General features: G+C 30.7%; 1 protein-coding gene across 3 annotated transcripts in view; it reads right to left on the minus strand.

Annotated features, from left to right (window-relative positions):
• The window catches only part of LOC127726638 (dynein regulatory complex subunit 6-like), a 45,920-nt gene that overhangs the window by 15,447 nt on the left and 16,437 nt on the right, over positions 1-14,036 (minus strand). For all 3 annotated transcript variants that reach the window (XM_052234088.1, XM_052234071.1, XM_052234079.1), the window contains 6 exons: positions 13,130-13,163; positions 11,777-11,886; positions 4,874-4,975; positions 4,146-4,244; positions 1,512-1,537; positions 476-638 (listed from right to left, as the gene is read on the minus strand). In XM_052234088.1, the coding sequence (XP_052090048.1) occupies positions 476-638; positions 1,512-1,537; positions 4,146-4,244; positions 4,874-4,975; positions 11,777-11,886; positions 13,130-13,163 (534 nt within the window). The remainder of the gene's footprint in view (positions 1-475; positions 639-1,511; positions 1,538-4,145; positions 4,245-4,873; positions 4,976-11,776; positions 11,887-13,129; positions 13,164-14,036) is intronic.

Below are 14,036 nucleotides of genomic sequence, written 5' to 3' on the forward strand. Positions count from 1 at the left end.
TAATTGAGCAAAAGAGTAAAAATTAGCAATTTGTAGAGTAAAAATCAAGTACATTTATAATGTATCTGAAAAATCATTTCAGTATAACTTTTTTTTTAGTTTATTCCAAATAAGTTGGAAAATATAAGTAGTTTTGTATAATTTTAAGCAGCCTTCTATCAGGTGCTTTGTACCTTATTCTGTCTAGCCTACAAGAATTCCTACCCATAATTTGACATATTTAGTCTAACCTACAATAAATCCTTTGCCTAATTTGACAAATGCTGTCTAACAATAATTCCTGTGCATATTTTGAAAAATTGTGTCTATGTTACAACAATTTCTGTGCAAAATTTGACAAATTTGTCTAACTTACAATACCACTTGTGAATTGTGACAAATCCTGTCTCATTTCATTAACACACATTCATTGTGACCAATTATGCCTAACTTATATTAGAACCTGTGTACTGTGACTTATTTTTACCTAACTTACATTAACACCTGTGCATTGTGACAAATTAAGATCTTGTAGATTTCTACATTCACTAATTCCTCTAAAAGTTGGTTCTCCTAATTTTGTACATCCTCTCAGGTTTATGTGTATCAAATAAGGCCGCCATTTCATCAAATGCTTTGTTGCTACTTTATCTGTTACTCTGGAATCGAAATATTATAAAAACTTTTAAATGTTAGATACTTAACGCAATGCATGTCTATAAATGACTTGTCAATTTTTTTACACAGAGTTTAGACTGTTCCAACATTTATACTTACATGTACTTACAGGTTATATGCAACTTTTCTGATATTTGTGTTGAAATAATAATAAAATAAACAACAAATTAAAAAGTAAAATAAATGCATATCTGCCGAGTGCAGGATTTTTCTCGCTGTGTTGAAGACCCATTGGTGGCCTTCGGCTGTTTTCTGCTCTTTGGTCGGGTTGTTGTCTCTTTGACACATTCCCAATTTCCATTCTCAATTTTATTTGCTAATTTCTGGTATTTTTCCTGCCACAGTGATCTTCAAAAATATTTTGCATGCCTTGTGTTTAATTATGTCTTTGTGCCCTTCTCAAAGTATATTGATTAAAAGTCCTATAATATGCTTTGTTCTGTATTCTTAACAGTCATTTTGGAAGAATTACATTATCTGGAATCTTTATTAGAAACTCATATTAGTTGCTGTTCATATTAACTTGTTCAGAAGAGTCCATGTTAAAAAAATTTATTCGCATGGGTGATGGATGGTTTGCATTTGAATCTTTTTTGAAATTTTCATAAAGATATTACCTATAAATTACATTATGAATGATATTGAATATCAATAGTACAGAAATGACACAAGTCTAAAGCTAGGATGTCACTGAAGGGGTTATTTGGGGTCATGATTCTCTGAATTTAATAATCAAACTTTAATCTGAACCTCATCTTAGTCTTAAATAGTATTTTTTGTTTTATGGGATGGGGTTCAGACAAATCCATGAAACCCTACTTTGGCTATTGGTGTGGGACACATATTTTACTCACTTGTTCTTTACTTGGGAAAAGTCAATCTGTAATACAAATAAAAACGAAACAATAAAAATGTTGTTTTAAAATTTCCTATATAAAAATTTGTATACCAATAACAGTGAACTTGGTCATGTAAGCTGTTTTTTCTTTATAAAAGGCTATTCATATTACCAAATTAATTTTCTGAAAATTGAGAAAAAAGGAATAATGGGTTGATCCATATTAGATACATTCCAAAAGATTCGTTAAAATATTGTCATATCCTGGTGCTTTTTCACGCATATAAAAAATATCTATTTCTGGTTCGGTAAATCGATCTAATTCTGCATAAACCACATCATAGTTGTCATCATTTACTTGAGTGCACATGCTGAAATGTCTCGCCTGCTTTAGTGACCACTGATTTTATGTTGAAAGTCTTAAAGATAAAGGTTTAACTAAAAGCATCACAGAAACTCAGGTCAGATAAATGCTGTCAGACAGACATATACACCTTACATTTTTTTTATACACAAAATATATATATTTGACCTATTGCTTATGATAATTGAAAAACAGACCAAAAAAAAAACCAACTTAACATTGACCTATGAACCATGAAAATGATCTCAAGGTGAGATGATATCTGCCAGACGGACTTATACACCTTACAATAATTCCATACACCAAATATAGTTGACCTATTGCTTATAGTACTTGAAAAACAGACCAAACCACAAATACTTAACATTGACCAATGAACCATGAAATGAGGTCAAGTTCAGATGATACCTACCAGACAGACATGTACTGTACACTTCACAATCCTTTCATACACCAAATATAGGTGACCTATTGTTTATTGTACTTGAAAAAAAGACCAAAACACAAAAACTTAGCATTGACCAATGAACCATGAAAATGAGGTCAAGGTCAGATGAAACCTGCCAGACTGACATGTACCAATTAGTCATTCCATACACCATATATAGTTGACCTATTGCTTATAGTACTTAAAAAACAGACAAAAACACAAAAACTTTACATTGACCAATGAACCATGAAAATGTGGTCAAGGTCAGATGAAACCTGCCAGACTGACATGTACCCATTACAGTCATTCCATACACCACATATAGTTCAGGGATCTCCATGGATGAAAATTTAACGATGGAATAACTTTCACCATGAAAAAACCCAGCGTCTACGTTTGGCGTCATCGAAAGTATTTCATTCCTTCATTTACATGTAAGGAATGGTGAACAGGCTGATATATTGCTTATTATATTCATTTCATTATAGAATAACCAATATTTTCATTAATTGTCATTTGTAACAATTCCAATGCCAAGCCTGCATGGCTCCCCCTTAGTAAAGAATGACCACAAGCTGTCCTTAAGGTTCCCACATTGTTTTCTTGCTATTTTGGTAATAAATAGGGCTTAAAAATCGGGGGTATCTTCTTTTTTTTGCGACGATTTGCAGCATCAACAACAAGAAGAATTTTCGTACCAGTTTTGTTAAATGCTGAAGAATGATTTGGAGGGCAAATGTTAACAACTTAAAAGGTTTTAATGACTTTAAACAGCAAATGTCATAGTAATATACTATGCAACATGCATCTTTCGATTCTGAATGTAAACCAGAAAACCGGATGTATCAATTTGATTGTAAACTACGAAATGAATTCCGAATTACGATACGAAATTTCTTCAGATTATCAAGTTGCAATTAATATTCATGTATTTACTTTTAAACTTGTAAAGTGATTCAACATTATCGATAATTGCTGTACTAGTGTTATTTGGCATGAAATTATGTTCTGTTTACGTCTTATTTTGTACTCGGCTAAAGAAACGAAAACAAAATTTGACAATGGCGGGGATCATTTGACGGTGTCGGAAGACATTTTAACGATGGCGGTGCGCCATCATAAAACAGGTCATGGAGATCCATGTAGTTGACCTGCTGCTTATAGTATTTGAGAAACGAACCTAATCACGTAACTTTAACCTTGATCACTGATCCATGAATTGAGGACAAGTTCAGGTGAACCCTATCTGAAGGACATGTAGACGTTGCAAGGAACCCATATGGTTATCCTATTACTCATAATAAGTGAGAAATTCACATGACAATAAAACTCAATTTTTTTCTAAAGCAGTTGTTGAACCATGAAAATGAGTTCAAGGACATTGGACATATGACAGACAGAAACTCAGAAACTTCATAACATAAAGTATCTGCATACAAGATATGAAGCACCCAGGTCTTCTACCTTCTGAAATATAAAGCTTTATACAAATAGTTTACGCTGCCGCCCGATAGTAATACCTATGTCTAGCATACTGCGACTTTCGTCACAGGCGAGACAAAAATGAAATTGCAAGAACTTTTGCTTTGGATTAAAATTGTTCTGAGACTATATTTTAATTTTTCTAAAAAATTTTTTTTATCTCTGCAGTGTGTATGATAAATTATTCAATTTGCAAGCTGTCAAGAAGATTGAATTGAGCAAGTTAAATGCTCAACAATAAAGGCTTAGGCCAAATATATGCAATTTGTTGTATATGGTTTAGCAATTTTGGAATTTCCCATTTTTGTTTAAAACTGTTATGATTATTTTATAAGGTCTTATAAGATTACTGTTGGTATAAACAATGTACTTACTCTGTTCCAAATGGCACTGCTGTTGGTAATGATAACTTTCCAAGATCTACAAACTCTGGAACATCTTGACAGATCAGCTATATCCACATTCTTAAATATCTGAAGATAATATAGTAATAGTATGATTGCAAATGTGTATGAAAGCTTGACTCATTCTCAAGCTGATTGAATTTTGTATTCTATAATAATGTACTGGTCAACTTCAAGAACACATATAAAATTACACACTAATAAATTCAAATTTGTGACATTGCGAACATGAATTCTTATGGAGACAAAATAGTTCAGTAGATATACCTTTATTGTTGGAAATATATGTTTAAGAGCATTTTATTTGAATTACATGCATCTGTAAAAAGTTATTCTTATGAAATTTATTGATGAGCAAAATTTCCCTTTCACTCTCAGCATCAATACTTCAGAGTCATCAGAGTTTACACACAGCTAAATAAAATATAGAACTTTCTCTTGCAAACAGTATAAAAGCTGCAACAAAAATCCTTTTAATTTTTTTCAGTTTGTGAGTGAGATGAACAAGCTCACTGATCAATTAATCCTTCAAACTAATCTTAAATACTTGAATAAAGTTAACTTATTTTCCACTGTTGATGTGTAAAAACACTAACATCACTCTCACCCAGAAACTAAATAAAATTTGAGGTTCTTTTTGCAGTTTGTGTCATGTTTACAAATCAACAAATTTCTTCAAAATAACCTTCATTACCTACCCTAACTGCAACACTTCTGTCCAGCCATGAAATACTGTCTCTGGCATCACCAGTTGATCCAAATCCATCTTCATCATTCAGGTTCTCTCCACGTTCTAGCCTCTATTAAATTTAACAGCTGTTTTAGTCAATGTTCTTAAAATATCAGTATTATACATGAGTTTGAATTTTAAAATACACAGAAAATTATCCGATCTTCTGTTTTAAGATCATTATTATTACTCAATATACAAATGATAAGTTCATTGACCAACATTTTAGAACCATAAACTCCATATAACATGTATAAAAAGTATAATGGGCTAAAATTAATTAAAAAATTTTTACCTTGTGTTTGAAAAGTTTACCAATTAAGAAACTATATTGAAACACACCTGTACCATTATAGAAACTCAGAGGGAAAAAAAATCCCTTTACCCCAATATTCAAACTAAAATCTGCAAAAAATATTCCATTTCTGCTACTAAGAATATAAAAGTTATTATACAAAACATATCATCATGAACACCCTATCTACTGCTATAAATAATCATTGATTGATCAGAGCCATTCCATCAATGCCGAAAAAGTCAAGCAGATACATGCTTAAAATAATTTAGAGGTACCCTTAAGTTTAGTGCATTTTAGTAGTTACATCTTCCCTCAGACATTGGCCATACCTCTCTGTAAAAGTTTTAAATGTGAAATACCTGGGGTTCTTTTCACAAAAAATCTTACAACAAAAAGTGATCGTAAGAAATACTGAAATGTTCATGACTTATGAGTATTTTTCTCATAAGAAATTTTGTGAAATGAGTGGCTATACTTAACTTTGCTGTGAAAATGATACTTTAAAGCAATGCTTTATTTCTGGCAAAAACAAGCTGTGCCAAATATCATGCAAGATTGTGTAGGGAATATTATTAGTAAAGTGTCATGCTATATCAAGCTATATAGCAAGAAGGACAAAACATGCTGTATGAAAATGGAAACATTTTGGAACTCATAATTTTATTTTTAATAGTCTAATTTCCTTGAAGTGTGTATTTTCTACAACTTTACTTTACAAAATAATTTCAAGTAATTTTTCTCCACTCCCTTAAAATAATCCAATGTGAGAATATAGTGATCCTATCACAACTTTATATTTAAACAAATTGTTATACAGACACCCTACCATTCTTTATTAGGTCAAGGCAAAATCCTACTTTGCTATGATTTATGGGATTTCTTTGGTTAAAATTTTAATATTTTAAAACTTATTATTCCTGCATTTTAAAAAGTTATTGATGTCACCTAATAACCCCTCCTCCAACCCACCCACTTAGAATCTTCTGTCTTTTCTCCCTCTTGACCTTACCAGAATACTTATTTAATGTCCATCATAAGTTTTTTTCAAACCAAACTGCATACTATAGAGAAATAAAAGGAAACAAGTATATTCTGATAACCTCAAATAATGAAATGGGGAATTCAGAGACAGATGATATACAATATATCATACATATGACTATTTGAAAAAAGTGGAATTTAGATAGAAAGTGTTTTATGTCTTCGATTTTGTTTTAGTATTTGTAACATTATTACAATGGTTATTTTGGGAAATATTGCCACAAAAATTGAAATCAGATAGCAGTTCTAATAAAGTTAAAAAACCAAATTCAAATCCACACTACTCAAGACATATGTGCATATGTGCAAGGGGAGTATCAATATTTACCCATAATCTGATCTTTAAACAGAAAACAATAATAAAAATAAAGCAAAATAAACTAAGACATACAGCAGGTGAAAAGTTAGTATAAACATAAAAACTCATACTGCAGTGCAAAATTCAACTGAACATATCGCTCCATAAACTTCACCTGATCAGGTCTGGCTTAAATGACTATAAATTATTGACTCATTTTAAAATGATAATGCTTTTTTTCTTACACAATACGTTTTCTTAGTTTTGAAGACAGTCAAGCCTTCAAAACACAAAATGTGCCTTTGTTTTGTAGCCAATCATGCTAAACCCAGTAAGGTGAAATTTATATATCATGTACCAACAAAATGATAACCACAATAATTAAAGCACGTTCATGCTCTAGAAGTCTATCAAGAATTGCATATTAAGACTTATGATTTCTTTTTGGTCCCTTAGTAGCTACTCATAGTGTTCTTATGGTCATTCCGATCTTAGAATTATCTGGTTATTTCTTCCATCAGGGCTGTTTCAATGAATGTCTTGTAAATAAAGTGTCATTGGAACAAACAGATGCAATAATGACCCTTGCTTTTGAATATCCCATCATGATTTTGTGGCTGTTAATTATCATTTAAATTCAAATACCTTTATACAATTACTTTAATAATAAGAAATTATATAATTAAAAATAATCTATATTTTGAATTGATTTAAATGTCTTCAATATTTCTGAAAATTTAATACTGAAATATAAATTTGGAATAACAATTTTACAAAATAATTAACTCACTAAAACACAACATAATTTAGGCTTAGGTTTTCAACATTTTTTTTTTTATCTTTAAAATCATACAGGATGCAAAATCATTCAAATTTATTTCTGCAAATTACTTCTGAAACAAATGAGAAAAACATTACCAATTTGTGTGTTTTCTTAAAAATATGTATAACTATAAAATCAAACAAATAATATATTAATATATTAAACAATTAATTTAAATTTCAAAGGTTGTACTGCTATAACTTTTTTTCTTACAAATTCTGTAAGCACATTCTTGGTACACATCAAGGTCTTGTTGCAACCAAAAAGGAAAAAGCTTGGGAGATCTGACAATCATTGTTATACACCTAATTTGTTTAGATCAGAAAGGGCCTTAACTCTTAAATGTAAAAATTCATCATCAACTGACATCAATCTGCTGTTTAGGACTAAGAAATTGGTTTAAAAAATGTCAATTATAAATCTGCAATAAATGGTATATCATTCTATGTCTAGACTATTTCTGTATCTAAAATTATGTTACTTTAAATTTTATTTTATCTAATAAGGTAACATCCCTAATTTTATATTCAAAAAATGTTGCCCCCGCCCTCCAAAAAAAACCAAACCCTAAAAAAACATAAATATCAGGTTAAGAAAATATAGTAATGAGATTTTTTTTCATTGCAAGAATAGGAATTTGGATTAAATATTTCTGTCAAGTAACCCTGGAGGACCATCTAACAAAGCACACATAAGACTTTTGGGCACATAACTTCTGTACAGATGTTTGCAACTTTTACACATGTAAACTTTGTGGTGATTTTCTGCTGCATTGATAAAATTTTCTGCACTGCTGTTGAACAATTGAAAAAGCAATGTAAAATCATGTTCAAATAAACTCATCATAGATACTAGGCTTAAAATTTTGTACGCCAGACACACATTTCGTCTACATAAGACTTTCAGTGACGCTCAAATTAAAAAAGTGAACACTTTGTAATAACAGTTAATTAGTACTGAAATCAGACAATTTTACATACAAGAGACAAAAGTTTGCAACATTTATAAGAAAAAGAATAAAAGAAATAAGTGAATAATTAGGGTTAATTCTAAATTAAATATTGTTTTATCTTCAATATCAACATAGTTACAAAAAGTTAGTTCCTGAATGAAATCATTGTGTAATAACATATTAACAAGAATTGAAAAATAATAACTGTAGTAAAAAACACTAATTTTTAAACTGCTAAGAGAATGAAAGACATCATCAACTCTACTTAAAAAAGCTATATTTGGAGGGGATGTCAGTTTTCTAGACAGTTTTATGGATCTTTTGAAATTCGTATTGTTTATTGTATTACTTTATGAAGAACATTTATAATTAGTGATTTCAAACCCCCAATGAATTTAATTCACAGCATATGGTCATCTTTTGAAATGGTTAAAAAAGCATAAGTCCTTATTTCATGTAAGTAAAAGCACTATTTCCAAAGAAGCATAATGACTATTTCATAAGGACTTGTATACTACAGTACTTCTTGGTACATTTTAATCATTTCAGGCCTACATCTCAAAGATCCAGGATGAAAACAAAAGTAAGTTATGCATGAAAAGACGTCAAATTGACCTACATTTGTTTAAATGATTATGCCTGCACTGAAGTGCTTCTCTTACTAAGTCTAAACCTAGAGTAAGTCAGTTGAGCTTGTATAGTTTTTCACATTGAAAGTGTCATAATTCCATCAATTTTCTAATCATCTCACTAAAAAAAAACAACACCTAGGCAATGAGTTGGAAGCTTTGAACTTGTAATACCTGAAGTATGATGTAACAAGAATGTGTCCATAGTACACGGATGCCCCACTCGCACTATCATTTTCTATGTTCAGTGGACCGTGAAATTGGGTAAAAACTCTAATTTGGCATTAAAATTAGAAAGATCATATCATAGGGAACATGTGTACTAAGTTTCAAGTTGATTGGACTTCAACTTCATCAAAAACTACCTTGACCAATAACTTTAACCTGAAGCGGGACCGACGGACGAACGGACGCACAGACCGAAAAACATAATGCCCCTCTACTATCGTAGGTGGGGCATAAAAACTAATTTCACAATATTTATTTTTAAATTCTGAACAGTTCTTTTACCATACTCTAAAACAAATTGGTGGTAAAATAACTGTTATGAAAAATTAAGTTACCCTGGTATTCCATCCCTTAAGATCTGAGTCCTAATAAGAAAGTATATGTCCACACATTTTGAATGCCAGGTTGTTTAAAAACAATAATTTCCTAAAGATGATATATCTAAAATGTAAAAATAACTTGAAAAGATTTGAAGATGAAAAATACATTTCTTATATAGATCTGTTTTTTCAAAAGGGGAGACAACTTCACTGATGATCCTTTCATTCTCTCATTTAATTTTACCTTCATTATGTTCTGGAAATAATTTTGTTCTTATCTTTAGTCATTCAGTAATATTTAAAGAACTTTAGATCTATGTTGTATAAAGTCACTAACAGTAGAAAAAAGCTGACAATTAATTATGATGAACAGATGAACAAATAGAAATGAAATCAATTTAATATTGTGTTACACACTACAAAACCCATTGTAAAATTTGTGTTATAACCACCATTAAAAATCACTACAGAAACGTTATAAAAAGAATCCCAAATGCCACAAGATGTGTGGTACTAACCAGTTTATTCTGTGAAATAAATAAAAATAATTTAGCAAAGAAAACAACAATGAAGAGTTACTCAAAATCAGATTTTATTTCCACTATAAATAACAAAACTAATTTTAGTTGATATCTAAATTTACAATGTTGGTCACTGCCATTAAACTGGAAATTTTTCTTTATTTTTAATTTACCAATACTGTAAATTCCTTTCATAGCAAGCTTATATAGAAAATTCATGTGAATTTTTCATATGCAAACAAAATCAAAACTATCTAACTAAGTTAAACTTGACGTTTTGTAATTCCATTACCCATGACCTATCTCTGAATAGTTTCTTGAGGCAAAGTTAAAGAGCGCATGCATAGAAAAACATAGAAAGAGCTTCAATCCATGTAAACTGTAATATTGCCTTCTAAATCATAAAATCTTTGAGAATATTTAATTTTACATAGGCAAACTATCAGTAATATAAAAATTCTTAAGGGGTTCCGCGGAACCCAGTGTCTCGCCTACTTTTGCTGTTGTCTATGTTTTCAGTGTGATAGGGGAATGCACATAATAGATTTACAGTTAATGAAATAAAAATCCAGGATGGTTTATGAATCTAATAAATGTTTTAAAAACTTTAACTGCAGACTGTATGTAATGTTAACTGGAAGAAAAACTAAGTCCATTTATAAGTAATATACAGAAAAACAGGAAATAAATTTTTACAAAATTTCCTTCTAGATACTAGCTTTTGATCATAAACAAGCTTCTGTCCAAGTTTGGTACAAATCCAGGATAGTTTAAGAAAGTTATTAGAATTTTTAAAACTTTAACCACAGAGTGAATGTAATGTTAACTGGCAGAAAAACTAAGTCCATTTATAAGTAAAATACGGATAAACAGGATTTTTTTTTCTACAAAATTTACTTCTGGATACTATCTTATGATCATTAACAAGCTTCTGTCCAAGTTTGGTACAAATCCAGGATAGTTTAAGAAAGTTATTAAAATTTTTAAAACATTAACCACAGATTGAATGTAATGTTAACTGGCAGAAAAACTAAGTCCATTTATAAATAAAATACAGATAAACATGATTTTTTTTTTACAAAATTTACTTCTGGATACTATCTTATGATCATAAACAAGCTTCTGTCCAAGTTTGGTAGAAATCCAGGATAGTTTAAGAAAGTTATTAAAATTTCAAAAACTTTAACCACAGAGTGAATATTTGTGGAAGCCGCCAACGACAGAATGTAGGATCGCTATGTCTTGCTTTTGCAACAAAAGTCGCAGGCTCAACAAAAATCATTTATAGAATAACTAATCAAAGAATTCAAATGTCTTAAAATACTTAACGGTTGATTGATCAACACATTAATTCAGAAATGAGTGTAGAGTGTGAGTGAATTAGCAGTGTTGTTCGGTCATGAGTAGAATATTTTTTCCATATTTGAATTTTACAATTAGTTATTTCTTTTTTTACATTGATTCTTTATGTAACTAAAGTAGAAAATATAATCATCTATAACTTTTTCTATGCATTTTCTCTTTGTTTTGAAGCAATGGTATTAGAACATAGCTTTCTGTTTGATCTTTTTAATCATCAAACCATGAACTAATTCCATTTAAAACTGAAATAAAAATATATAAACCAAAAATAAATAAAATTGAATTGTATAATTCCTGTACATATCATTTTAGTGAGGTAAACAAAAATTCTATATTGTCTGTCTAAAGCTCTGTGAAACACATCTAAAAAAAAAATACAAATGATGTCATCTAATTTACCTCAAAATATTCTCTTTGGTTCTTAGCTTGTTCAGTTGTGATTCTCCATTCATTAAATATAACTCGAGCTATAGCTAAATGCCAAACTTTTTGGATTACTTGGAAAAACACTGTAATAGTTAGAATAAAAAATTAGTGACTAGTGTGTAACCATCTCAAATCCTAGAACAATCATCATATCATAACCAATTATCTAGATCCAATCAAATATTCATGTCAACCAATTTTCTTTCAAGTGGTCAATTATATTTCTATTCTTTCAGGGATAGGGAACTTTTTTCAAGTTTTGTAATCAGACCTGCTCAGGCAATGCTGACCCTATCAGAAAGTAGCACCAACTGAGATGGACACTATGTACCATGCTTGAGGATACAGAGTATGCTGATGATTTAGCACTTTTATGGAATACTGAAGACCAAAAAGCTAGAAGAAAATGCTTGAATGATTGGACTTAAGATCAATGCCAAGAAGACAAAGTTAATGACCTCAACACAGAGAGACTGAGTGTCATATTTGTAGAAGGGAAACAACTGGCGTAGTAGACTCATTTAATTACCTAGGAAGTTGTATAACAACAGAAGGTGGTGCTGAAAGAGATATAAAGGTCAGAATAGGAAAAACTAGATCAGCATTCATTAGATTAGACAACATCTGGAAAACAACAGCCTTTTCAAAGAAGACCAAGCGTAGACTTTATAACAGCTGTGTACTATCAGTGCTCCTATACGGCACAGAGTGCTGGAGAATGACTGAGAAAGACATCAACAGACTCTCCAGCTTCCATAACACCTGTCTGAGGAAGATAATGAAAATATTCTGGCCAAACAAAATTTCCAACTAAGACCTACAAGAGATCACAAACACTAAGGACATGGAGACTTTGTTGATACAAAAGAGATGGAGGTGGCTTGGTCATGTTCTATGCAAACAAGGTGAAGACATGACAAAGGTAGCCCTTAGATGGACACCAGAAGAAAAAAGAAAAGAGGACAACCAAAAACAATGTGGAGATGCACAGTAGAAAATTCTATGACTCCTTGATCTAGTCATTTGTACATATCAGTATGATGTCATATCTCCTGTTCCAGCATCAAACTTTAACATCAGACATTTCAAAACTTTTTGTATGCTTCAGAATATAATAAACTTTGACAAGAACAACATTTTCAGGTGAAAAATGTGACTGTTTTGTAAATTATTTAAGAAATAAATTTTCAAAATTCAACAATTTTCATTGGACATCAATGCAAGATTAATAAATCCATATCCATTATATGTAGTTTTATAGAATAAATGTATCCATTAGTTATTGAGATTCCTGAAAAAAATTAAACATTTCAACAAAAAACTTACTAGCTTGACACCCTTTTCTATATCTCAACCATTCCTGTATAAAAAAAAAAGAAAAATAATCAAGTGAAAATCAGTCAACATCGTGCATATATAAAATAAGAAAATAATAATTTGACATCAATAAACTCTTGACACAAAGATATGTCTTGCGTTTTTGTAATTTTGATAAGAAAATGCATATGTTGAAATTAAAATGACAATATTTAAACATGTAAACTATACAAAACATTCAAAGTCAATGAACCATGACTGAAGATACAGGGCAAAATAACCTCCATGGAAATGAGAACTGATAATGCTTATAAAACTGAATACTAAATACCATTGAATTATCATAAGTGGTTCCCTTTAAACTAGCCTAAACTCAAACTTTAACTTGTAAACTATGCAAAACTTTCGAAGTCAATGAACCATGATGAGGGGGTGGGGCCATATAACCTCCATGGAAATGAGACTTGCAAATGCTTTTACAAATGCATTCCAAATATAATTGATTAACATTAGTGGTTTATCTTTAACTGATCTAATCACAAACTTTAACATGTAAGCTATGACATTCAGTCAGATTCAGTGGACCATGACTGTGGAACTGAGCCAAATTATCTCCATGGAAATGAGATGTGCCAATGCTAATACATCTGCATACCAAATATCATTGACCTACCACTACTGGTTCCCATCTAACTGACCTAATCACAAACTAATATATTGTTGACGAAGCCACAGATGCCGCCAAAAACAGCATGCTTTAATCTAGTCATCATTTCGACAATGTTGAAAAAGCAAGACTCAGGCATGATGTGTCTACCGGCGGCATCAACACTGTATTAGTGTGTGATTTAGGTCAGTTTATGGGTAACCACTTAACCTAAATGGAAAAATCTTGTAATACAGATGTTGATGTTTA

The sequence above is a fragment of the Mytilus californianus genome, unplaced genomic scaffold, assembly GCF_021869535.1.
Source record: "Mytilus californianus isolate M0D057914Y unplaced genomic scaffold, xbMytCali1.0.p SCAF_1, whole genome shotgun sequence".
NCBI lineage: Eukaryota > Metazoa > Mollusca > Bivalvia > Mytilida > Mytilidae > Mytilus > Mytilus californianus.